The 21,094-nt window shown below is 52.7% G+C and overlaps 8 protein-coding genes across 8 annotated transcripts; 4 read left to right on the top strand and 4 right to left on the bottom strand.

Annotated features, from left to right (window-relative positions):
* Nucleotides 1-1,262: 1,262 nt before the first annotated feature.
* On the top strand, nucleotides 1,263-2,826 carry Triagg1_2380 (uncharacterized protein; the record flags this gene model as incomplete). Its single annotated transcript, XM_062896555.1, has 4 exons — nucleotides 1,263-1,417; nucleotides 1,582-1,820; nucleotides 1,880-2,604; nucleotides 2,680-2,826. The coding sequence occupies 4 exons, from the start codon at nucleotides 1,263-1,265 to the stop codon at nucleotides 2,824-2,826; spliced, it is 1,266 nt and encodes a 421-aa protein (XP_062758592.1).
* Nucleotides 2,827-3,318: 492 nt separating this feature from the next.
* On the bottom strand, nucleotides 3,319-5,419 carry Triagg1_2379 (uncharacterized protein; the record flags this gene model as incomplete). Its single annotated transcript, XM_062896554.1, has 2 exons — nucleotides 3,319-5,308; nucleotides 5,403-5,419. 2 exons carry the CDS (start codon nucleotides 5,417-5,419, stop codon nucleotides 3,319-3,321), a joined length of 2,007 nt encoding a protein of 668 aa, XP_062758591.1.
* Nucleotides 5,420-7,199: 1,780 nt separating this feature from the next.
* On the top strand, nucleotides 7,200-8,239 carry Triagg1_2378 (uncharacterized protein; the record flags this gene model as incomplete). Its single annotated transcript, XM_062896552.1, has 3 exons — nucleotides 7,200-7,210; nucleotides 7,269-7,374; nucleotides 7,442-8,239. 3 exons carry the CDS (start codon nucleotides 7,200-7,202, stop codon nucleotides 8,237-8,239), a joined length of 915 nt encoding a protein of 304 aa, XP_062758590.1.
* Nucleotides 8,240-9,372: 1,133 nt separating this feature from the next.
* Nucleotides 9,373-9,957, bottom strand: Triagg1_2377 (uncharacterized protein; the record flags this gene model as incomplete). Its single annotated transcript, XM_062896551.1, has 1 exon — nucleotides 9,373-9,957. One exon carries the CDS (start codon nucleotides 9,955-9,957, stop codon nucleotides 9,373-9,375), a length of 585 nt encoding a protein of 194 aa, XP_062758589.1.
* Nucleotides 9,958-10,307: 350 nt separating this feature from the next.
* On the top strand, nucleotides 10,308-10,748 carry Triagg1_2376 (uncharacterized protein; the record flags this gene model as incomplete). Its single annotated transcript, XM_062896550.1, has 5 exons — nucleotides 10,308-10,310; nucleotides 10,368-10,424; nucleotides 10,477-10,521; nucleotides 10,572-10,656; nucleotides 10,720-10,748. The coding sequence occupies 5 exons, from the start codon at nucleotides 10,308-10,310 to the stop codon at nucleotides 10,746-10,748; spliced, it is 219 nt and encodes a 72-aa protein (XP_062758588.1).
* A 565-nt stretch (nucleotides 10,749-11,313) lies between these two features.
* Nucleotides 11,314-13,772, top strand: Triagg1_2375 (uncharacterized protein; the record flags this gene model as incomplete). Its single annotated transcript, XM_062896549.1, has 4 exons — nucleotides 11,314-11,491; nucleotides 11,547-11,735; nucleotides 11,945-13,665; nucleotides 13,743-13,772. The coding sequence occupies 4 exons, from the start codon at nucleotides 11,314-11,316 to the stop codon at nucleotides 13,770-13,772; spliced, it is 2,118 nt and encodes a 705-aa protein (XP_062758587.1).
* A 913-nt stretch (nucleotides 13,773-14,685) lies between these two features.
* On the bottom strand, nucleotides 14,686-15,936 carry Triagg1_2374 (transcriptional regulator family: bZIP; the record flags this gene model as incomplete). Its single annotated transcript, XM_062896548.1, has 2 exons — nucleotides 14,686-15,210; nucleotides 15,490-15,936. The coding sequence occupies 2 exons, from the start codon at nucleotides 15,934-15,936 to the stop codon at nucleotides 14,686-14,688; spliced, it is 972 nt and encodes a 323-aa protein (XP_062758586.1).
* A 3,789-nt stretch (nucleotides 15,937-19,725) lies between these two features.
* Triagg1_2373 (uncharacterized protein) lies at nucleotides 19,726-21,090 on the bottom strand (the record flags this gene model as incomplete). The annotated part of the gene is made up of 1 exon (XM_062896547.1): nucleotides 19,726-21,090. The coding sequence occupies one exon, from the start codon at nucleotides 21,088-21,090 to the stop codon at nucleotides 19,726-19,728; it is 1,365 nt and encodes a 454-aa protein (XP_062758585.1).
* Nucleotides 21,091-21,094: the final 4 nt, after the last annotated feature.

Raw genomic sequence — 21,094 nt, 5'->3', positions numbered from 1 at the left:
ACAAGCTATAAAAAGAGAAAAGGGAGAAAATTAACATGTACGTTGCGACGCACGGCTGCTGCTGTTCCAAGGTGGGTTGCAATGATATCTAATGTACTTGATGCGAACTGCCACGTAAAGAACGGAACTGCTGGGCCGGGCTTATGTGTCCAGAGTATGTAATGTGGGCGGCCATCAGATGCCAATTGAACTGTATTCCCAAGAGAGTGCTTCTCTCCGGTGTTGTGTCCATCGCCATCTAGGTAGTTCGCGATGCACATTGGTGGTGAAAGATGTTGAACCCTAGACATTCATTCATGTTGGTGTAAGCAAGTCATACCTACTTGAAGCTGTGCGAAGCATACCGCTGGCGATGAAATCAAAATCGTAAAGGTAATTCAACCATTTCATCTCAATTCCTAGAGCCATCCAAATCATGGTGAAGCTGTTGCTTGGGTCACCTCGTATCTTACCTTGATCAATAACCGTACAAGACAAGTCAAACAATGCTCAAGACACATTTCATCTCGGCAGTTTCATTCAAGAACCATCACAAACCCGCATCTCGGCCCGTCGCCCAAACGGAACAAAAAGCAGCCCTGGTCATCATGTCCCCCCGACAGCCGCCCCCGTTCACGCCCCGATGCCGAGCTTCCCCCAGATTCACTATGTGAATCATCTTTGCACGTCAGAGGGCTGAGCAGCACCATTAAACAGAAAAAAACTGGATTTGTAGCTGCTAGGTAATCTTCTAGAATCCGATACTGGTGGATCCCCCGTCACCGGTTCATCGCAGGTGAGGAAAAGAGAGAAAGAAAAAAAAGGGTCCTCCGTACCTGGACGGCCGGCTGGCCGGTGCATCATCTGACCAGGGCCGGGAATGGGCGAACAAAACCAATTAGTCAAAGAAAAATTCTTTTGCCTCTCAAAGGTTTTAAATAACGGCAGACCGGCAACTTCACATGAAAAGAGAGAATCAATTCAATTCATTCAATCTCAGCGTTTTACACCCATTTTCCCAGAAAAGTAACTCCTTCGGCTCATTCATCCCGACGAACCGCTGCATCTTGCATCCCTTTGGTGGCTTATACACAAACGACATAACGTCATAGCAAAGGCCCCGAATACCGAAAAGGCTATGCCTAAAGCAATAAGCTCAAGACATTCATAAATACGGCGATTAGAACGACGACTTCAATCTTTACTATCATCAACTGAAGTTTTTGGTGTTTTTCCAATCATCATCTTGAATATCTTTTTGGTCTCATTGGAGACTCTCCATCATGATGGCGACTACAACAGCCAGGCCGGCAGATGCTCAACTCGGAGCAACGACGGAGAAGCCGCCACAGCCAGAAAACAACGCCAACAACAACAATGATAGCAGCAGCAGCAGCAGTGATGATGGCAATCCTACCAATCCTTCATGCCCTTCAAAGTCAAGACCCTGCAAGAATAACCGCGGCTGGCGCAAAATCGTCCGCAACTTTACCCCATCGCAAGTCTCACATACACATTCCATCCTCTCACTTACACCCAACACAATCACCAATATCTCAAGAAGAAAACAAAGCCCATCAACTAACACAATAATCTCAATAGATGGTTCGCCGTAAACATGGGCACGGGCATCGTCTCCATCCTCCTCTTCAACCTCCCCTGGAACGGCTACTGGCTACACATCATCTCCTACATCTTCTTCAGCTTAAACATCTTGCTCTTCACAATCTTCTGCATCATCTCACTCCTACGATATACGCTCTATCCCGAAATCTGGATCGCCATGATCTCACATCCCGCGCAACCCTTGTTCTTAGGCTGCTTCCCCATGGGCTTTGCCAGTACGTCTCCCTCTCGTCCCGTCTCAACACCAATCAACTAACAAACTCCCCCCCCCCAGCCATCATCAACATGATGATCTTCGCCTGCGCCCAATGGGGCCCCTGGCTCATCTACCTCGCCTGGGCATTCTGGTGGATCGACGTCCTCGTCTCAATGGCGACCTGCATCTCCATGCCCTTCATCGTCATGCACCGCCACCGTCCCGGCCTCGACAAGACCACCGCAACCCTCCTCCTCCCCATCGTCCCGGCCGTCGTCGCCGCGGCCACCGGCGGCATCGTCGCCGACGCCCTGCCCTCCGCCAGCCACGCCTACGCCACCCTCATCGTCTCCTACGTCCTCTGGGGCATCGGCCAGGCCCTCTCCGGCTGCGTCATCGCCCTCTACTTCCACCGCCTGACCGTCCACTCCCTCCCCCCTCGGGAAGTCATCGTCTCCGTCTTCCTCCCCGTGGGCCCCCTCGGCCAGGGCGGTTTCGGCATCCAGCAGCTCGGTAAAGTCGCCCTCAAGGTGATTCCCCAGACGGAAATGTTCCACGTCGCCGGCGTCGATCCCACGCGGGGCGCCGAGTTCCTCTACTTCCTCGGCATCTTCTTCGGCATCGTCATGTGGGGGTTCGCCCTGGCCTGGGTCTGCTTCGCCCTCATCAGCCTCAGGACCACGCGCCAGTTCCCCTTCAACATGGGCTGGTGGGGATTCACTTTCCCCCTGGGCGTATGGGGAACCTGCACCAATGCCTTGTGGAAGAATCTGGGCAGTGAATTCTTTAAATATGCAACCATGGTGTGTTGTCCTTGTCTCTGCATGACCTATCCTGCCGAAACGTTCCATCTAACCCTGTGATTTTTGTTTTACCAGATCATCACTCTTTCTGTCCTTCTCCTCTGGATCCTCGTCACTCTGAGGACGTTGCAGCTCGTCATCACAGGCGAAATGTTCTTCGCTCCTTGTCTCAAGAACCTCCGCGAGAAGGAAGAACCTGCCACCGACAGCGAAACTGTTTGAGCATTGCCATTCTATCTGATATTTTTGCAAACTGTTTGGGCATTGCTATTCTATTAATTCTTTTGCAAACATTTTCTAATTTAGCATCGTCATTGGGACACCAGGTAAAGGACCGCAAAAGCATAAGTCATCGGAGTACACAATTAGAGCATTTTCAACAAAACCTTCTTCCGGTATCATCATTTCTTGTAAGAACTTGGAAGCATTTTAACATGGATAATGGCGCAACGGGTTGCGGGTTATAGAACAAGGTGATTGGTGGTTTGATAGCATCAAGGCGATGCAATTCTCCAAGTACCCTAGACTAATACGCATACGCAAATCAAATTACACATTGAATATGATATCAAAGGTGTATTGCTTCAAGACGGGAGACGTAATTGACTTGCTTCTTACAAATGCTCACTCGGCAGTCTATCCTCTCTTCTAGTCAAACAAGAATTCTTTCAAAAAGAATTGCTCTCCGATATGTAAAAATACAGTTTGTCCGGTTTACCTAAGCCATCTTGCGTATGCCCAGCGAATCCTCTCCAGCGCCTTTGCTTGAACGTGCACCCCCTTGACATTGGCAAGGTCGTCCAGATCCTCCAAAAACTCCTTCTGTATGTTATCCGGCATCAGCTTGCTAGCCAGATTACGAAGCACGTGAACCTCGCACAGCAAAAGGCCGTGGTCCTTGTAGGACAAGACGTTGTTCTCCGTTGGTCTCGCCTCGGACAAGATACGGTCAATGTTTCGGAGGATGCGGATGGCCTTGCCAGAGGCCTTGGTATGACGCCGTCCAGATCGGCCACCAAAGATGCTGCGGAAGTACTGGAGGACACCAAAGGAAACAAACACACCGGGGGTCAGTCCCACGAAACCAAAAACCAGCTCTTGGCTCTTGAGGAGCGAATCAATGCCCGTCATGGCCACTTCGAGGTCAACCTTTGTCTTCTGAACCTGGATTAGGAGGGATCGGACAAGATCGCCCCGGACGGCACCGACAAATGGGCTTTTCAAGTCTTGCTCGTACGCTCGAAGAACGGGGGTCACGTCGCCCTCGGCCACTTTGGAGCGAATGTCTGCGATTTGGGATTCGGTGATGGATGAACCACCAACAGCAAAGTGAGGCTTGTCGGTGGCAAAGTCGACGACCATTCGCTCTAGGCTCTCTCGATCGGCCTTGAGGCTGTCTCTGCTCATAATGGCAATTTCACTCGTCTCATCGTGCCGAATCGTCTTGATGACCTTTTCGGTTGGCTCAACGACCCAATGAATCCAGAAATCCCGCAGTGTGCTTCCGAAGTCCGTGATCCATTGGATGATGTCTGCTTTGCGGTTGACCAAGATCTTGAGAATGGTGGTAGAGGATGTAATGCCGACGAGAGCCGGAAGCCAGTATCGAATGATAACCGGCGGCCGACCGTTTTCGTTGGCAAGAGTCTGCATGGCGTTGATATGTTGGGGTAATGTCTTGTCGATTATCTGAAGCAGTCGGCGAGCTAGGGTGCTTGGGCGATAGGGAGTCATCTCTTCTTCGACATGCACGGATAGCTCAGCATCTTCTTCGACACCGGCAAACACTTTTTCCTCAAAGTCATGAATATTGGCTTCCAGGCTGCATGCCTCCTTGAGAACCATGTCCATCAGTGCTACGCTGCGCTCAACGACCCCCTTGAGGTCTTCGTGGTCCTGCGCCCCGGCTCTCTCATCGTCGTGGCCCAGCTGAAGGCCTTCATCCATGAGCACTCCGAGACCGCTGGCCGTCATTTCCCTCAGCTTTCGCAGGTGCGCCTGTTTGCGCCTAGCCTCAGCTCGACAGAGAGCAACAGGCGAGAGCACTTTTCGCTGTATGTTGGCAAATGAGTGCTCCCGAATACTGTCTCGAACAACGCCATAAAATCTGCTCCATGGCTGCGAGATGGTGGATCTTGTAGACTCGACAAGCTCGGCCGAAGCCTCTGCCGCAGACAAAGAGCGCAATCGTGCCCGGCTGGCTTGGTATATGTCATGCGACCACGCCCACAGCCGCAGAGGAGATGTCTGTACCGCGTATATGCTGCTATAGCTGTAGGAGCTCAAGACTCCGTCCCAATACCACAAATCATCGCTCAACGGGACGATGCGATCAACCAGTGTGTTGAGAATAGCTCCATAGACCTGGACCGTCGCTTTGGAGACAAGGAGCCACTCGATTTCGTTCTCGTACGGCGTCTTGGTTTGCGCATAAGCCCCGCCTGCGGTGCCGTGGACCTTATTCGCTATCGCAGGAATGCCTGATTCGTCGAGGAGGAGTTTGACACGTTCGAGAGAGAGTAGCGGCTGAGAAGACGAGGTGGTGCTCAGGGAGCGAATGATGCTCAGCAGACGGTCCAGGTGCGGAACGTCCAGCGCCTCTGTGACGGCAAAGGGGTGCCCAGCTTCCGAACCCCCATCTTCAGAAGCCTCTTCGGACAGGACAGGGAGACGGTCGAGGTAGGCATCCAGTCGCCGCACTTGGCTGTTGCAGAGATTAGGCAGTTAGCAAAGTCAGCACAGCAGAGCAGTAGCTCGCTGTAGAAGCTACAGTATTGGAGGGGGGGCCGCAAACTCACTCGGCAACCAGCGACATGGTTTAAAATTGTATGAGCCGATGAAACGATCAGACAAGACAAGCGAACGGTCCGGCTGTCTCGACCAGGGCTAGGTTAACCTTGCTGAATCTGCATCGATCTGGGCTGGAGCTGGACCAGGTTGCGGGTGGAGTCGAATCCGGAGGTGCTTGGACGATAGTCAGACCATCACACCACAGGCAGCGTCCGGGAATACAGCTGGCCGAGAGGAAACAGGTGGGCGCGGCCAGTATTATCGATCCATCCGCGGTTTGCTGCTATGCGAGAGGAGGAGGAGAGAGGAGAGAGGCTTCTGCGTGGGGCAGTTTGTGCCCGAATTTTTCCTGAGCTCCAGAATATGGAACGCCGCGATTGATTGTTGGACGGCTCGTACTCGGAGCGACAGAGGAAACGAGACGAACAGCTCACGTCATGCACATGAATAGGGGGAAGAAGATGAAAGCTAATGTCGAGATGTCGAGACGAGGCGAGAATGGCTGAGCGGGATTGCGTATTCTCTTGTAGAGGTGCTGATGTGTTTACTGTCCAGTTGCCTCGTTGGAAGGAAAAGCCGCAGTGCAATTGGCTGTGATGTCACCACTGTCGCCTATTAGAGGCTTAATTGTGATGGGCGTTATGGGCGTGCTGAACCACTGGAGAATGCCCTTGATGAGATCATAGACAGCTCCAGCAAGTCGCAACCTCAAAAATCAGAATGGACCCCAAAAGTTAAAATTTGGAATTCAATACTATTACATTAGTACTGTAGATGCGCGTACAGCAGCACATGGGCCTTTGATGGCAATATCCAGTGTCAGGCTGTTGTACATACATGGAGCCCCCTTTGTAGATCTGCCCCATCCAATTACCAGGTCTCCGATTAAAAAGCTGCCCAACGTGGCGGGTGCATGTCGCTCGCGTATTAATGTGAGCCCTGCCTCTATCCAAAAGAAGAATATATGGACAAGGTGCAGTATCATACCCTTATCACCATGCTGAAAATGAAATCAATAAATAAATAATATAATAACATAGAACTTGAGAATGCCGCAAGCTGTCTCATAAAGATGCCGGGCGGCGGCCGCTGCTGCACGCACGTGGAAGCGAAGCGGTCAGTGCAAAGACAAAGGCAAATGGGGTCAGCAAAGCATCAAGATCAGATCAGAAGGCAAAAGACAAAAGAGAGCTAAGCTGAGTTTGTGTGTGTGTGTGTGTGTGTGCTCGTTGCGAGAACGAAAGCACGAAGACGTCGCCCAGATTTGTCTCACCCCGATGCGAATACGAATGCGGCCCATGCAGGAACGGAACGCACCTCCCGCCACAGCCTATCACAGGCCATCACAGGCCATCAGCGCCCAACCACGGCCTATCACAGGCCATGAATTGCGCGAGGCTGCGCGGGCCGTGGGTGGCTCCGATTCGATTCGCACGCTTCTGGCACTTGATCCCCAGAAGCCACAGCACGGAAACTCTTGTTCCCTGGTGGGCTCATTGCGCGGGTCCATTTTTCCCGCTCCCAGCCCAATCTTCTTTTTTGGCCACCAAAAAGTCCATCTCCTGACTAGCCGTTAGCACGGCCAATGAACGTCTTCAACTCTGCGAACCGACGATAAAAATCTCCCTTCTCGCCCCCCACTGCTCAGTCCCCTAATACGCTTGTCCTTCCGCTCAAGCTCATCTCCTTATCTACACCACTCTTCCGCTCCTTTGCTTCTGGGAGCTTTTCTTTTCTTCCCACATCCCCTCAGCAGGCTTGGAAGGAACATCAACAGACAGCATCTCACCAATTGGGCCTCAACCATGGACGTGGCGTAAGTGAGCCGCGTTTGCAACTGGCCGGTCAGTTTTCTAACCCGCCATCTTTGATAGGAGCGCGACTTTCACCGCGTTGAACCAAACGCAGGGCTACTTCAATGTCCTCGAAGAAGTTGGCAAATACAATGTCCAGCTCAACTACTTTGAGCGCCTCTGGGCTGTACGTTTGCACCCTCTTTTTCTCTTTTCTTGAAACCGAGAATAAAGACTAACTCGAGAGTTTCCAGGCCTGGTACCTCTTCATGCAAAACGACACTCTGGCGACCGGCATCATGAGCTTCGTCATGCACGAGGTCGTCTACTTCGGCCGCTGCATTCCCTTCATGATCATGGACAAGATCCCCTACTTCCACAAATACAAGATTCAGTCTCAGAAGATCCCGACCCTCAAGGAACAGTGGGACTGCGCTTCCATCGTCCTCATCAGCCACTTCACCGCCGAACTGCCCCAGATCTGGTTCTTCCACCCCATCGCCACCTACTTCGGCATGGACTACGGCATTCCGTTCCCCTCGCTCTTCACCATGGCCTGGCAGATTGCCATCCTCTTCGTCATGGAGGATACCTGGCACTACTGGTTCCACCGCGCGCTTCACTACGGCCCTCTCTACAGGAGCATCCACAAGATGCACCACCTGTACTCTGCTCCCTTTGGCTTGGCTGCCGAGTACGCCTCGCCCATTGAGACTGGTCTCCTCGGAATTGGCGTTGTCGGATCTCCCGTCGTTCTCCTTGCCTTCACCGGCGAGCTCCACCTGCTCACCATGTACGTCTGGATCACCCTCCGTCTTCTCCAGGCCATCGACGCCCACAGCGGCTACGACTTCCCCTGGAGCTTGCGCCACTTCCTGCCTGTCTGGGCCGGTGCCGACCACCATGACATGCACCACGAAAAGTTCATTGGCAACTACGCTTCCAGCTTCCGCTGGTGGGACTACATGCTCGACACCGAGGCCGGTGCCGATGCCCACAAGAGACGCCGTGAGAAGAAGTTGGCCCAGATTAAGGCCAAGAAGGCTCAGTAAACGGGCTTGGGTTCGCCCGGCTTGTTTTGAAGCAGAGTTGATGGGAGACGACACGATTTTTCAAACCGACAATCAATGAAAACGGAGGCACGATTTGAGAAACGCACATACTTTTGATGACAGAAAAAAGAAGGATTAGATTAATAAGTCAGCTATGGCCTAGCTGCGGCAGCCTCCGAGATGGCAATGGCATCAACCGGCGTTGGGGGGAGTGGCGTGAGCATGACCTTGTTTAATATTTTGTATATATATATATATGAACTTTGCGAACACCCTAGACATATACTTAATACAGCTCAACGTCAGTTCCATGGTTAAAAATCACGCTTCTAGCCTACCTTTGTAAACCCGACATGATTCTTGTATTGTTTAGCCATACAGATTCACGGCCAGTTCATACAGAATTTACACGTACTTTAAAATGCAACAAGCTGGGATGGTGACCCACTCGTTATGTAAGCAAACCGGAGCTTCACCGGAATATTTTCTTGCAATAAATTTCGCAGCCTTGAATCCATCATCCTTCTGTTTCCCCAATACTACCAACAAGCTCTACGTTCTCCAAGCACAGCATGCACGACGGAATGGTAATGGTAAAGCTACCAGAGACCGAGACTTCAAGTGACTCGACCATTGGCCTTTGATTCAAGGCCTTGACCGTCTCATCGAGGAAATGCTCGTCACGCCATATCTACTAAAAAGAAGAATCAATCACAGCTACAGCTGCGACAACGGACAGCTTGAGCATTAAACGTTTGCATATTATTCATGCTACCACTTGCCCTGACAGCCACCGCCATTACTAGCTCTGGCAACTGAGACGTTTCCCCCATGCGTTTTTCGGTACTCGTTCAGGGCAAAGAACAAGCTCGCGATTCCGATTAAGCCGGAGCGTCAATTGCCATCTTCTTGTCGAAAGGCGGGAGGTGCATAATTGAGGCTTGACTTTGTGGATCCAACATGATTTCTCCCATATGAAAGCCGGTGTAAAAAATATAAACAACCCCAGTGCGCCGTTGCGATAGATTTTAGAAATACCCTTCCTTTGTGCTTGGTGGATTCCCCTTTCCCCGAAAAAAAAAAAACCCCTGTGATGTGCCATTGATATTCAAACTCTTATAACCATCCTATGCTCACTTCAGCACTGTGTGCGCGCCACGAGCAGCCAAGAACTGCTCCGCAGAGCTCTGAGGCAGTGTTCTGATCAACCCAAACACCTCCTTGTTGTGATACCGCAGTCGGGTCTTGGGATCCAAGTAAGGCGCCGGAAGGCCCGTGATATCGCAGTAGTGCTTCGAGTGTGCTAATGAAGGCGCCGACTCGATGTTTGTGTACGTCGCGTTCGGGGCCGACACAGCTCCAGCCCCTCCCACAGGAGGCTTCAGTGTCTTTTCCAGCACGAGCTTCGACAGACTACGCGAAGCCTGTGCGAGATTTGGCGGTGGCGGGTTCCCGTTGGTGCTTGTGGCCGGCGTCGAGGTGCCGCTGGTCGAGAGGCCATCGTCGACGGCTGGGGTCGCATCGCCGCTGACGTCTTGCGGTGTCGCGAGGGCGGATGCCTCTCGCCTCGACGCGTCGCCTACGATGGCCTTAAGGTTCTTGTTTCGTCGCTGGTTGGGCTTCCAATTGGGGTTGCGGAAGTTCTTGTGGATGGAGTGGATGTCGAGCTGTTCGAGCAGCTGGATATGCGCGAGCTGCGCTTCTGTTGGAGCGGCCATGGCGGGACGGGATGTGGTGTAGATTAGAGTATAGGAGATGATATAAATGAATTGGGAATTGGTGTTTGTGGTGACTTTTGGGAGAGATTATGGATGAGGCGGAATGATCAGGCAACTGATGAAGGGATCGATCGACTGTCTCTTAGCCTCGGACTGCTGCTTAGTCATGGGCGTGATGCTCTCGCTGCTCTCGCTGCTCTCACCGAAGACGTGATACTGTAGCGCGCTGTCAAGTACAAGGTACAGGCGGAAGCGCTGCTAACCGAGAGCCCCTCCATCTCGTCTCTGAGTTGCCATATCATCTCATCAGCAACCATCCATCGAGGGACTGTAAAAGTCTTTCTATTAGAATGGTATTTATCAGAATCACATATGGATATTTGAACGTGGATTGGCTAATTCAGGTACAGGAGAGCCCGCACGAGCACCAGCAGAACCTGCTGCTTTCGCGTATCATCACAAACGTCGTATGGCCACCCACGACTAAGACGAGCATGAGGCTTTGACTGATGAGTGCAGGAAAAACTAAACGAAGCCATCGTCGTGATGAACAAGAGCCTCCAGGTAGGAATTATTGTCACGTATCTGTTGTGCTGTTTACCAATGCGGCGCAGGAGATTAATGTCCAAAACATGAACGTGGAGCTCGTCGCCCAGATGTTCAAAAACTACCAGTCCAACGTCCTGTTTCACCTTGAAGGTGCGATGCTCTTGAATTGCGATGATTGACTGCTCTTGGCAAGATGCTAATTCTATATAATAGCCACGGATAATTTGAAACCCCCTTCATGATGCGATGCAAATGATCGTTGGTGTATTTGTTGTGACTATTGTTGTTGGGTGGTATAGAGAGAGAGACAGGATGGCTGTGTCCAAGATACCAAGATGATGCGACGAATATGAATCAATAAAAAATAAAAATAAAAGAATCAAAAATTCCCTTTAAATGATGAAATGTACTTTGATCATTGTAAAAAGAACATGACATCTCATTAAGAGGCCGTCCATTCTATCTTCATACGGTGCACACGCTCGTGTACTGCTACTTGCGTTGCCTGTCTCAAAGCCCGTGAGGCGACCAAAAGAAACGTCGACGCGCTTGCGTTTAGCGGCTTGGACCCGCGCCAATGCATTTGCCCGTCATCAGCCTTGCAGCCTCGCGATCCATTGAACCTTTTCAAGCTCGCCAACGTCTTCCGAACCTTCAATTGGCCATCATCCAACAAACTGCCATCCATCAAAATCCGCCCAACGCCCTCCGGAATCTTCTCTCCCCAACATGGTCCCTGCTTAGACCCTGTGAGAGCTACGTCCTGCAACTCCTGCGAATAAACTCCCTTGCGACCAAATCATAATCATGGCTCCCTCGGCCATCGACGACCGACTGCCCCAGGCGCCGCACGAAAAGACATATCCGCCGGCCAAGATCTTCACCGTCAAGGAAACCAAGTTTGAAAAGTTCATCGAGCCCCAGACCGACGGCCGCAAGAGGGCGCTGGAGCAGCCCGGCAATGCTGCCATCGTGATAGATAATGGTGAGCTGTCGCACCGGCTCGAGAGACCTAGGAAGGGGGGACTGACAGTCTGTAGGATCCTCCGCCGTCCGAGCAGGATGGTCCTTCGAGTCCGCGCCCCGGATAAACATACCGCCCATCATGGCCAAGTACCGCGACAGAAAGCTTGCAAAGACCTTCTCCTTTGCCGGCTCAGATTGTTACGCCGATACGGCCTCACGAGGCCATATCCGAAACGCATTCGAAGCCGGCACCGGCATCATAAGTAACTGGGATGTGGCAGAGCATGTACTGGATTACATCTTTCTGAAGCTGGGCATAAACGATGCCAGCGGCTCTGTCGATGTTCCCGTGGTCATGACAGAAGCCGTCGCAAACTTGCCTTATTCAAGGAAATGCAAGTCAAATCTAACCCCAAATAGAAGACTGACTCCCAAGAGACTTTGACCGGCTAACATTTTATCCTACATCTAGCCATGACTGAGATTATCTTCGAATGCTATGGCGCACCATCCCTCGCCTATGGTATCGACTCGCTCTTCTCGTACAGGCATAACAATGGAAAGACGGGGCTAGTTGTGTCTTCTTCTCACACATCTACTCACATAATACCAGTCTACAACTCAAAAGCGCTGCTTTCTCAAGCCACAAGACTGAACTGGGGTGGCTACCATAACGCCGAGTATCTGCTCAAGCTGATCAGGCTAAAGTACCCTTCCTTTACTGGTAAACTCAACTCTTCACAAGCAGAGCACATGATACAAGATCATTTCTACGTCTCAAAGGATTATGACAACGAGATTCGCGATTATCTCGACTGGCATGGCCTAGAAGACCGAGATGTTGTCATCCAATACCCCTTCACAGAGGAAGTGATTGTTCAAAAGAGCCAGGAAGAGCTGGATCGCATTGCAGAGCGCAAAAAGGAGAGCGGGAGAAGATTGCAGGAACAAGCCGCCAAGATGAGGCTCGAGAAGCTCATCAAGAAGGAGCAGGATTTAGAGTACTACAAGAACCTTCAGGGTCGGTTAGTCGACGAGACGAAAAAGGAAACGCGGCGTCTACTCGATAGTCACGACATCAAAGACGAGGGCCAGCTGGAAAAGATCATCAAGGAGCTGGAGAAGTCGATCAAGAAGGCCCGCACCAAGGACGTTGGGGGCGATCCCGAGGAGGAGCAAGAACAACCAGATTTCAGTCTCTTGGAAATTCCAGACGAGGAACTCGACGAAGCGCAAATAAAGCAGAAGCGGCAACAGCGTCTCCTCAAATCGAATCACGAGGCTCGGGCTCGTGCCAAGGCTGAAAAGGAGGCAGAGAAAGCCCGCATCGTCGAGGCGGAGAGGCTCGACCAGGAGCGTCGTGAGAATGATCTAGACGGATGGCTTGGCAAGAAGCACCAAGCCTTGCAGGACACGCTCCAAAAGATCAAGGAGCGTGATAGGTTGAAGCAAGATTTGGGTAACCGCAAGTCTCTCGCGTCTCAGATCCGCATGAAGAGCATCGCCAACCTCGCATCTGACAACCCCACGAAGAAGAGGCGGCGCGGCGGTGACGACGACAACTTTGGCGCCAACGATGACGACTGGGGCGTCTATCGCCAGATTGCCGTGGGAGACAACAGCGACGAAGAGCAAGAGGAGGAAGATCTCGCTTCGACCTTGAAAACGCTAGAGCAGGACCTGCTCAAGTACGACCCCAACTTTACCTACGAAAACACCCAGGAGGCGCAAACCGTCTGGTCCAAGTCTCTGCTCCACGCCTTTACGCGCGGCCCGCGACCCATCGATCCGGCTTCCCAGGCAGAGCTGCACCAGATCCATCTCAACGTCGAGCGCATCCGCGTGCCCGAGGTCGTCTTCCGGCCCTCCATCGCGGGTGTCGACCAGGCCGGCATCATTGAGATTGCGGGCGACGTGCTCACGCAGCGCCTCGGAAGTCTGCCCAACCGCGACGACTTCCTCAAGGACATTTTTCTCACGGGCGGCAACACCTTGTTCCGCAACTTTGACGACCGCGTGCGGGACGGATTGAGGGCTCTGCTGCCGGCGGATTCGCCGCTCGTGGTGCGGCGGGCGGAGGATGCGCTGCTGGATGCTTGGAAGGGTGCTGCTGGGTGGGTTGGGTCGTCGGCTTGGAAGACGGCGGCGATTACGAGGGAGGAGTACCAGGAAAAGGGGGCGGAGTATATCAAGGTGAGTTTTACGCCGTCTCTTTGCCTCTTTGTTTTTCTTGAAAGTATGTTTTTGCTAACCGCTGTTGATATCTGCAGGAACACGACATGGGCAACTCGTACGCGTGAAATTGTTTGGATGGCGGAGTCAATTCATAATTTCCTTTTCTTATTATGTCTTGGTAGTCTTTAATACGCTTCCATTTATTCGGGTAATTTCCCTTCTCAACAGTCCAGATCATCCCATCACACGCACCAAGTAGACAAAAGAACCACCAATTCTCAACCATTAGTTTCCTCCAAGTCTGCCATCCTGTATGATATCGTAAGCATCATCGCACATGGCCAAAGCACTCGCTTGCCTCTCATTAAAAAAATCGTAAACATGCCGTGTTCTCATAAGCAGCCATTCTCCTATTTTATTTTCTCTCTTAAAAAAGCTCTTCTACATTCGGTATTTCCACCTCACACACACTCCTCCACCCAATATTGATATCACTAAATTCCCACAACGACAAAATAAAAGAAAAAAAAAGGAAAGGGGGGTTATAAACTTGCCAAGCCCGCACCCAAGCCACACAGCCTTGAGAGGAGACAACGCCCTCTATAGAAGACATCAGAGTATCGAGCAGGACATAGACACAAAGGAAACCAAGAGAAAAAAAAGATACGACGAAGAAGAGAAAAAAAAAATCAAAGGATAATTTCATATTAGAAACACAAAAAAAAAGGTCTCTTTCTCCCGGAACGCCCACCCATCGATTTAGAAAAACCCTCCCTTTTCTTGATTAAGAAACAAAACAAAGAAAAGGAGAAGAAAAAGAGTACGAGGCCAAAGCAAAACAAAAGCTGCGTCTGGATTATATCTGCACATACAACGCAATTGACAGCCCTCAAACGCCACCAACAAGAACTAGCCCTTTAATGAAAGATGGAATAAAGCGAATAGGGGAAGAAGATACAAACGCTTTCTTGGTCACCAAGTGGTTTTTCTTTTTCTTTTTTTTTAGAGAAAAAACTCAGCCTTACCCAGTGTCCATTTCTAGGGCTGGCTTGGTCGTTCTTCGGGGTTCAATGATCTGTTCAAGTCGTCCGCGGTGGGACGAGGGGTGTTGTCCTGCTCGCCTGCCGGGTCAGTCTTGAAAGGCGGGCTAGGATATGTCTGCGACCGCTCGACCATCTGCTCCTGAGCGGCCAGGCCAGCGACGGCCTGTGCGACAGCCTCGAGAGGGGTGCCGACGCCAGAGTTGGTGCTGTTGGTAGCCTGCGGCGGCGGGGGCGGCTGGTGGTGCTGCTGATGCTGCTGCTGATGCTGCTGCTGGTGGTGCTCAGCAACGCTGGGCGGAGGAGGCGCGGCAGACGAGGGCTGCGAGAGGTTGACGTTGGGAGGGGGCGGCGGGAATTCGCCCTGGGTATCGAGCAGTCGAGACTGGAGGTGGATCACGTATTCGCGGAGCGCGTAGTTTTCGGATTGCATCGACTTGTACGAGTGCTCCAAGTCGGCCAGGTCGCGAACTTGCTGCTCCAGCTTCTTGATGTACCCCTCTTTGCGCTGTCTGAAAGCTCGCTATAAGAAGAATACTCGTCAGCAATTATGACGCCATTGACGTGAATTGGGCATGTTGTTGAGCTCAACCCAGGCGCTTGTCGGTAGCTCATCCATGTAGGGACGCGATGGCGATGCGCAATGGCTTCACGCAAGTCATGCGAGCCAATCCGAGCGTTGCCGGCGCCGTCTCTCCTCGGCTGACCAATCTGGCATTACCCAGCAACAGCCAGACAGCGCCAGCGCGACATCGCCAAGTGAATTGGAACAAGGACGAAGCTGGAACCAAGACAAACTCACCTGTGCAGCTCTGTTCTGGGCGGCGCGCTTGGACTGCGACAGCTCGCGCTTCGCCTTGCGGCCGTCAGCGGGATTGGAGTCGTCCATGGACATTTGCTGCGGCGGCGCGGGGGCCAGGGGCACAGCCGAAGGTCCGGGACCAGCAGGGCCAGGGCTGTGGCCGGCGGGAGGCACCATGGGCATCATGTTGGCAGCGGGCGCGTGGCCGACGGAAGCTCGAAGATCGGGGTGGATGTGCGCTTCAGCGTCTAGCTTGGCGAGAGGGCGGGAGACGTCTTGAGGCGCCAGGACGTCGTATCCATTCGGCGGCCGCGACGGAGCTCGGGGATCGCGCGCGCTCGGGTTCGGCGAGGCGGACGAGGCAGCGGAATCGTGGTTTTGGAGGAGCTCGAGCTGTGCGCGCAAGTGCTGTTCTGGAGAGCCAGCTTGTGTTAGCTCAGCGATCATGAGACGGCGTGCCAGGATTGGAGCGACGGCTTTAAGGACGGAGAAGAAGAAGAATAGAAAAAAGAGGGCCGATGAGCGGTTCGATGGGATGCCAATCGAGGCGAGTCAACAAGGGAGAAAACAGTCAGGGCAGGTGGTGATGTGGTAAGCGAATCGTGGTGTCGTGTGGTTGTTGTTTTCGAAGCCGCGGGTCCTGGCAATGGCAAAGGAGTATGATTGATTATACGGACCGTCGGCGTCTAGGTCGCGCGCCAAGCGGCGTTTGAGAGACGGTATAGGATTGATAAACGCCGGAGGAGTCTGACAAGCAACCAGAAAAGCTGCCGTGTGTTCTTTTTCTTTTTTCTCTTCCTTTTTCTCGCGGACGGCGTTGAGGGGACGAGGCCGAAACAAGCAGCCGCACGGGTGGTGATGTTGATGATGCTTATGCCGATGCCGATGCTAGCGGGAGCAGTGCCCTTTTACAGCAACGCAGCGCAAGCAGCAAGCAAGCACCAGCTCAAGTAGAATCGGAGGCAGAACCAGGCCGGGCCGGGATAGGAATAGGAATAGGAATAGGAATAGGATATGATGGACACGACAAGGGCAGAGGCAGGCCAAGTCGAAGGGAACAACGAGAGCAAAAGAGCAAAAGAGAAAAAGGAACTGAACCGCTCACTAACCTTGCGTGTTTGCGCCGTTGGCGGGAGAGCTCTGCATTGCTCGAGGACTCTGACTCAGCATCCGGGAACGAGTGCTCGTACGCAGCGCAGCGCAGCTTAAAGAGCGAGGAGAGGCAGGTTGAGCTTTGCAGATTTTTGATGACTACTCAGAGGGGGGGGGCAGAATTGCTGACGTGAAACATGCAAAAACCAAGTGCTTCGTCGAGCTGGATGCGACGGGATTATGTAACAGCGGCGTGGCGGGATTGCCTGGGAAAATGGCGTGGCTGGCGGGCTTGTGCTCCGTGGCTCCGTACAGTACGGGGGTTTCGGTTCTTCTTCTTCTTTCTTCTGGACTTGTCCAGTTCCGCCCTTTTCTGTTTTGCTTTTGCTTTTGCTTTTGCTTTTTCTTCTTGGGTTGTTATGCACGAGTTGAATGGGGCTTGATGATGACTGATCGGATTCCGGGACGCGGAAAGGTTGGGTAATGAAATCGAGGAGAGCACTAGCGGGAGGGAAAAAGAGAACTCGACTCGACCTGAGTGAATCAAATCAATCAAAATGTCCGGAGAACCGATGCAGTGCGCACGACCCAAGTACCTGACGGCTGCCTGTGCTCGCGCTGCGCTGCGCTGGAGATGGCGCGGAACCTGCGGCTACATCGAGCGCCTGCAGCGGAGGCTCAACTGATACCTATCTCCGCTGCAGATTTACCAAGACACGCCACGTACCGCCTCATCCCTGCACTTGCTGCTTCTCAACACTGTCAAGTAGCTGCCAAGTACACGGCCGTATTGTTCTAGCACTGTCCCGGGTATCAGGCTCGAGCGGTACTTGGGACACGACTGTACCGGGCCTCCGTGCCGCATTACTCCTCCACAGTAATGGTGCTTCTGCTGCCACACATACATACGAGTAAGCCGTCAAGACCGATTTGAGCCAATGGTACTCCGTACATACGGTGAAGGTGTAGGTCGGTACGATGCCTACCAGGTACAGGTGCATAATAAGGGTACCTCAGCCGTTCTCTGCCTGTTCTCTACCTGTATCTGTTTCTACTATATATAGTACTATTTCCGAGTCCGTATAATACCACCCAAAGAGACACCCAACGTCAACACGAACGCGTCTCCTCAACATTGACAACAACAGCACACAACAAACACCATTGCTTGGCAGTACAGTACAGTACAGGTCCTAGTCAAACAGCCACGTCGGCAGCGTCTGAATCTAGCCGCGTCCAGTCCATCCCATCCATACAGGCGCCTCTCTTTTGTTTTGTCACGCCTGCGGGCGCCTCGGCCTTGACTGATCCCGGCTTCCAAGCCGACACCTGCAGCTCCTCAAAACCCGATCGGAGTTTGTCAGCAGTGTTCCCCATTAGCCCCATCAGGACTAGCGAGATTAGTCATGTTTGATAAGAAGTGGGTTCTCTTCGCTGTCGGATAAATGGGGTCTTCCCTGCTGTATTGCGCCGGAAGCGGTAAACGGTGCCCCAAATTTTCAGTACCGCCGCAGTACGGAGCCACACAGCGCCCTCCCCGGCCGCCTAAATGTATCCCAAGGTAGTCGCGCAGGAGGGCAGAATACAGTGCCAATAGGATGCCGCTTACGATGCCGCACACACAGTGCATATTAGATTCCCATTTGCACAGTCAGCCGCCTTTTCGTTCGATTATTTTTTCTTCTTCCTCGCTTTGCTCGCCAACCAGCCAGCCACCAATACGAGTCACGATTGCTCCTCGGGAGGGGTGTCTGGTTGGTGGCACTGATTCGTCCATGGCCCATGACCCTTTTTGCCTTTTTACGTGATGACATGGCCTGCGACTGGACTGGCATGGGGGACAAAAGCTGGAATGAGGAGCTTATTTCCGAGCCTGGGAGAGAGAGCCATGGTTACATGGTTCTTCGACAAGAAGAAAAAGACAAACAGCTTCGAGCGGACCGCGTCAAAAGCTGAGAGCGCAATTCGGCAGGCCTCCGCGTCTCGCCTTACGGCTTACCTCTTTTCGACTGCTTGTGCTAACCCACGTAGTCAAAACAAACACGCCCTTGATCACTAATACGCCTTCGACGCTCTCGAATCCCCCCCGTGCTCGTGCAAAGTCGACTAACCACAGTCAGTGCCATGATTACTCGTCTAGACGCCAGACGCAGCAATGGCGTTGGACTCTCTGGCACCTCTGGATCGAGGTCCTTTTCCGCTGGTGACATTATTGGGCTCCGAGCAATGCCAGAGTTTGGCAGTTGAACGTCAGGCATGTGTGGACGGAGTGCCAGTGTGCTCTGTTGGCAGAATCAAAAGACCCGCCCTGTCCGAAGCTAGGTACCACTACTGTACTCTGCGTCCCTTTTCGAGCGAGGAAGAAGGATCTCTCGGATGCGTCCAAACACCGCCGGCACTGGTCCGTCCAACACATTGGGTTATATCTACGCTCCCGCTCCTCAACGTGCTGCTTCTACAGTACGGAGCGTGGAGTGCAGTAGTAAGCTCGAACATTGCCCCATCAGGCATTAGCTCGGCCTTTGATTACATAGTAGCATTCCTCATGCTTGTGTCATCCCACCTCGGAATCGACAGGCTAGTTATTGACAAGCTGCGTGCTATCTCCGGCCAAGGTCCCTCGGCAAGTCCCGTTTTTGCCGGATCTCTCTCGGGAAACCGCGCTCTCGATACGGAATAGCCTCCTCGGTGACTTTTCTCATTCGTGATAGTCTAGACGCGGAGTCTGCTACTGCTACAGTAACACGCGACTCTATCGATCAAGGTGCAAACAATGGAGGCCGCGTCGTGTACGAGTATAGCATGGGTACTTGCACCTGGTACTCGACAGCGGATCTTATAACGATCCGTGGTTTCTAGGTGGGAATTCCTGGTCCTTGATGAGCGGAAATTGCATGTATTCGTATGCCGCTACCCAGGGGCTTCTCGAGTCAAAATCAGCATGTGGAATATATAGTCGACGTCTGTATTTTGACTACGATTTGACTTCGATGGCATCCTCCAAGTTTTATCTTGCATCAAAATGGGCAACTTTTCGCGAAGCTTGATATCAAACTCGGCTATCCAATTTCATGACGGCAAACCATTACGCGCCGGAAATAGCATTCATAGTCGAGTGGGCGCTTGATTTTTCCATCATGACTTCTAGAGCAACTCGTCGGATGTCTGAGTTGACATCCAGGGCCGACTCTTGAACAACTTGCCGCCTTTCCATACGTGCGTTATGTTACTGGTGTCCGTCAAGACTCGGATGTCATTCAGCGGGTTCTTGACAACAGCGATAATATCGGCATCATATCCCGCCTTTAGCTGCCCGCTCAACGGTGCCAGCCCTCCCAGGGTCTCCGGTCCATTGGCTGTTGCGCTTTCAATCGCCTGAAGTGGTGTCATGCCCAGTTCTACCGCGTATGTGAGTTCATGTGCATTGTTGCCGTGTGAGAGGGCTGATGCTCTCGCACTACTGGTCATGTCGGTTCCTAGAGCAACTTTGACTCCTCTCTTGATGGCCAATTTGTATGCGACCCTGGACTGGTCATGGATGCCAATCAGCTTGCGTTTGACCAGAGGGGGAAGCAGATCGCTGTAGTCTCGAGCTAGAATGCGGATAATGTGCTGCGTCGGGACGAAGATGGCATCCTTCTCAAGCATGACGTCGGCCACTTCATCGTCGAGGTAGCAGCCATGTTCGATAGACTTGACGCCCGCTCGAAGCGCAGCCAGAATACCAGCTTTGCCCATGGCATGAGCGGCCACTGCTCGTCGGCTTCGAGCCGCCTCTTCCACCATGGCCTTGAGCTCCTCGTCGGAGAACTGGCGGTCTTCCGGGTCATCGTTGAGGCTGCCAACACCTCCGGTGGAGCAGACTTTGATGCAACGAGCGCCTCGTCTTATCATGTTTCGAACCGTCTTGACGCAGTCGTCAACACCATCACATACACCAATGGGACTGCCGCCGCAGTTCATGGCAGCCATGACCGTGCTGATGGGCGCCGAGTGGTCATCGGCGTGACCACCCGTGATGGACAACGGAGCAATCGCAGAATAGATGTTGGGCCCGATCAGGGGGCCGTTTTGCACGGCAGGCCACAAGTCTCCTCCGAATCCTCCCAGCTCTCGCACCGACGTGTAGCCGGCCATCAGCGTCTCCTTCAGATCATCGACCGTGACGGCGCCGGCCAGGGCATTGTAGCCCGGGAGGTATGAGCCCATCGAGGCCAGGTCGCTAATGACGTCCAACCCCATGAAGTGGACGTGGCAGTCCCACAGGCCCGGCATCAGGACAGGCACATGTCTCGGCGGGAGATTCTGGTACTTGGACGGTCTGTTGAAATAGCTGCCAACCCACTCAATCTTGTCGCCTTTGATGACGAGCGCCCCATTGTGGATGGGCTCTCCGCGGCCGGGGATCAATAGCGTCGCTACGAGGAGATACAAGGTCTCGCTGTCCTCGACTGGGGGCTCTGAAGCATTGTGTGAGGGGGGAAGAGGGGGCTGGATAGGAACGCGCATTTTA

This window comes from Trichoderma aggressivum (assembly GCF_033847375.1).
Source record: "Trichoderma aggressivum f. europaeum strain CBS 100526 chromosome Unknown scaffold_006, whole genome shotgun sequence".
NCBI classification, from domain to species: domain Eukaryota; kingdom Fungi; phylum Ascomycota; class Sordariomycetes; order Hypocreales; family Hypocreaceae; genus Trichoderma; species Trichoderma aggressivum.
The sequence above is the reverse complement of the archived record's forward strand: the minus strand, read 5'-3'. Positions and strand labels throughout refer to the sequence as shown.